The sequence below is a fragment of the Gekko japonicus genome, unplaced genomic scaffold (genome assembly GCF_001447785.1).
Source record: "Gekko japonicus isolate JY-2015 unplaced genomic scaffold, Gekko_japonicus_V1.1 scaffold1612, whole genome shotgun sequence".
In the NCBI taxonomy this organism is placed as follows: Eukaryota; Metazoa; Chordata; class Lepidosauria; order Squamata; family Gekkonidae; genus Gekko; species Gekko japonicus.
In genome coordinates this window covers 387203-389895 of record NW_015168097.1, presented here as the reverse complement: position 1 = coordinate 389895, position 2693 = coordinate 387203, and the positions used below count along the sequence as shown (strand labels likewise).

At 49.8% G+C, this 2693-nt stretch overlaps 1 protein-coding gene across 1 annotated transcript in view; it reads left to right on the top strand.

The window, feature by feature from the left end:
* The first annotated feature begins 1925 nt into the window (after positions 1 to 1925).
* ACTL9 (actin like 9) overlaps positions 1926 to 2693 on the top strand; it is a 1143-nt gene continuing 375 nt past the window's right edge. The window contains exon 1 of the mRNA XM_015414757.1: positions 1926 to 2691. Within this exon, the coding sequence (XP_015270243.1) occupies positions 1926 to 2691 (766 nt within the window). The remainder of the gene's footprint in view (positions 2692 to 2693) is intronic.

Here is a 2693-nt window from a genome sequence, read left to right as displayed (position 1 = left end):
GGCCTATCATGCAAAGGAGTTCCTGCTACAGAAAAAGGCCCTGGGTTTTGACAACAAACAAGGTAAACAGAATAACAAGCAAAAGGTGGGTGTGGCTGGATGACCACACTTCTGGTAACATGGGGGTGTGGCCTAATGTGGTAATGAGCTGTGCTGTCAGGGTTGTGGCCCAATGTGCTAATGAGTTCCTGCTGTTGGGTGTGGCCTATTATGCTAATCAGTTCCTGCTGGGCTTTTTCTACAGAAAGAGCCCTGCCCACAGCAATCAGTCTCAACAACGTTCCCTCAGAAGGATCAAGTTTATTGAGTACAGTAAAGGCAGGTCATCTGTCCATACGTTCAGTGTTAGATCTAACTGCCAGGGTGGGAGAGGGGAAGATATACAGGGTTCAAGATGGGGTCCCCCTGATGGAATTAGGCCAATCAGAGGATGAGCTGCAACACGCCTAAACTAATGGGTTCCGATTCCCACAGAAGCAACAGGAACGAGGTACCAAGGTCAGAAGCCCAGTTAAGAGTTAAGGCACAGCGAAAGAAACGAAAGTTAACATTCCAGCACATTAAGATGTTCGCCCAGCGGCCTCCTGCCTTCCCCCCTTTACAATGGCAGTGGAGCTGACAAGAAGAAACATTCATGGAAGATGGGGCTATCAGTGGCTACTAGCCATGATAAATATCTACTCCCTCCAACAGAGGCAGCATTGCTCTTTGTATCAGTTGCTGGGCAGCATGGGTGGGAGGCCGCTGATGCAGTTACCCTGCTTGTGGGCTTCTCAGAGGCCACTGGTTGGCCACTGTGTGAACTGAAGGCTGGACATGGTGGGCCTTAGAATCATAGAGCCGGAAAGGACCTCCAGGAGGGTCATCTAGTCCAACCCCCTGTACAATGCAGGAAATCCACAAATACCTCCCTTCCCCACCCCCCAGTGACCCCTGTTCCACTCCCCAAACCTCCAGGATCTCTGGCCAAACTGGCCTGGAGAAAAATTGCTTCCTGACCCCAAAGTGGCGATCGGCATTTCCCTGGGTGTGTCAGAAAGGGCCCCAAGGACTATGCACTGAGGCAACCCTTCCTGCCCTCCCTCTCATGATCTGCCAAAGTTCACAGAATCACAAGTTCACAGACCTTTGGTCTGACCCAGCAGAGCTCTTCTTATGTTATGTTCTTATAGTATTAGAGCCCCTGCTTTTCACTCAGACAATCCCAGCATCGATTCCTGCCATTTTCAATGGCAAGTCCGCAAGTTGAGGAAGTCCCGTCTCTTGCTGGAGACCACGGAGAGCAATTGCCTCTCAGAGTAAACACCACTGATATCAAGGGTCTGATTTGGGATAAGGTGGGAATGTTATTCCAGACTGGAACACCCGTCCACTGTTTTCCAGGGTCTTCTCCTTGTGAGGCCCAATTTGAAGACCGCTAGCATAGATGATCTCAGGGGAATGGCTCTGGATGACACGTGGTCTTCCATTCACCCTGAAGATTCCATGTTCTCAAGCCCATTGTTTCCACAGAACACTTCAAAGCCATCGGGCAAAATGGAAAGTAAAGAAATGGATTGACCCATTTTCCAAGGTGGTGGCTGGAGGGAATGGTCATAATCCTGGTTATTTAAGCAAATTCACCCAAGATGCTGGTGTGATAGCATATCACCGAGGCATCTGGCAGGTCCTCACCAAACTGATTATACAGCTCACTGGTTGATCCTGTAGAAGGGAATCTTTGGAGTCCTTCTGAGATGTCATTCAGAAATACCAGGCCCACCAGCCCAGGGCCTTCGCGGACAAAGAGTTGGGGATCTTCTCGATCGAGGAGCCCAGGGTCAAGGCCAGTAAGTCCAGGGCATGTGAGAACAACCACCTCTCCTGGATATGCAGGGGACCGATCAACCAGGTCTAGAGCACCTTCGAGCGAAAGAAGTTCCACAATGGCGAGATCAAGTACTCCAGAAAAGGGGCGTCCGGTCGTCAAGACAGGAGCTGTCGTGATAGAAACTGGCACTGGAACATGTAAAGCTGGATTTGCAGGTCAACAGACTCCCCAGTCTGTCGTTGGGACTTTGGTTGGACACCCTACAGAGAAGTCCATGAGGACTAGAAGAGATAGACCAGATACGTTTGTTGGGGAGCGGGCAAGATTGGAGCCTGATGTGGATATTATTTTGCCGGTAAGACATGGCATAATCATAGACTGGGATGCAGCCGAAGTCCTTTGGAGACACCTCTTCTACAATGACCTCAGAGTTGCCCCTGAAGACCATGCGCTCTTGATGTCTGATCCCCCACTCTGCCCAACTACAAACAGAGAGAAGTTGGTGGAGGTTGTCTTTGAGTCCCTCAACTCTCCAGGAATGTATGTGGCGTACCAGTCTGTGTTGTCAGTGTATGCCCATGGCAAAATTAGTGGCTTAGTGGTCGACACTGGCTATGCAGTGACGCATACCGTGCCAGTCCATCAAGGGTACAACTTGCCGCATGCCATAGAAAGGATGGACATTGCTGGGTCCAATATGACATCTTTCTTGATGGACCTCCTAAAAGATATGGGGCATTACTTAGACGACCGGAAGTTGGATGTTGTTGAGGACATCAAGCACAAATGTTGTTATGTCGCCCTTGATTTTGAGAATGAGTGGAATAGTCCCAAGAGGGAATACATCGTGGATTATCAGTTGCCAGATGGGCATGTGATAAGC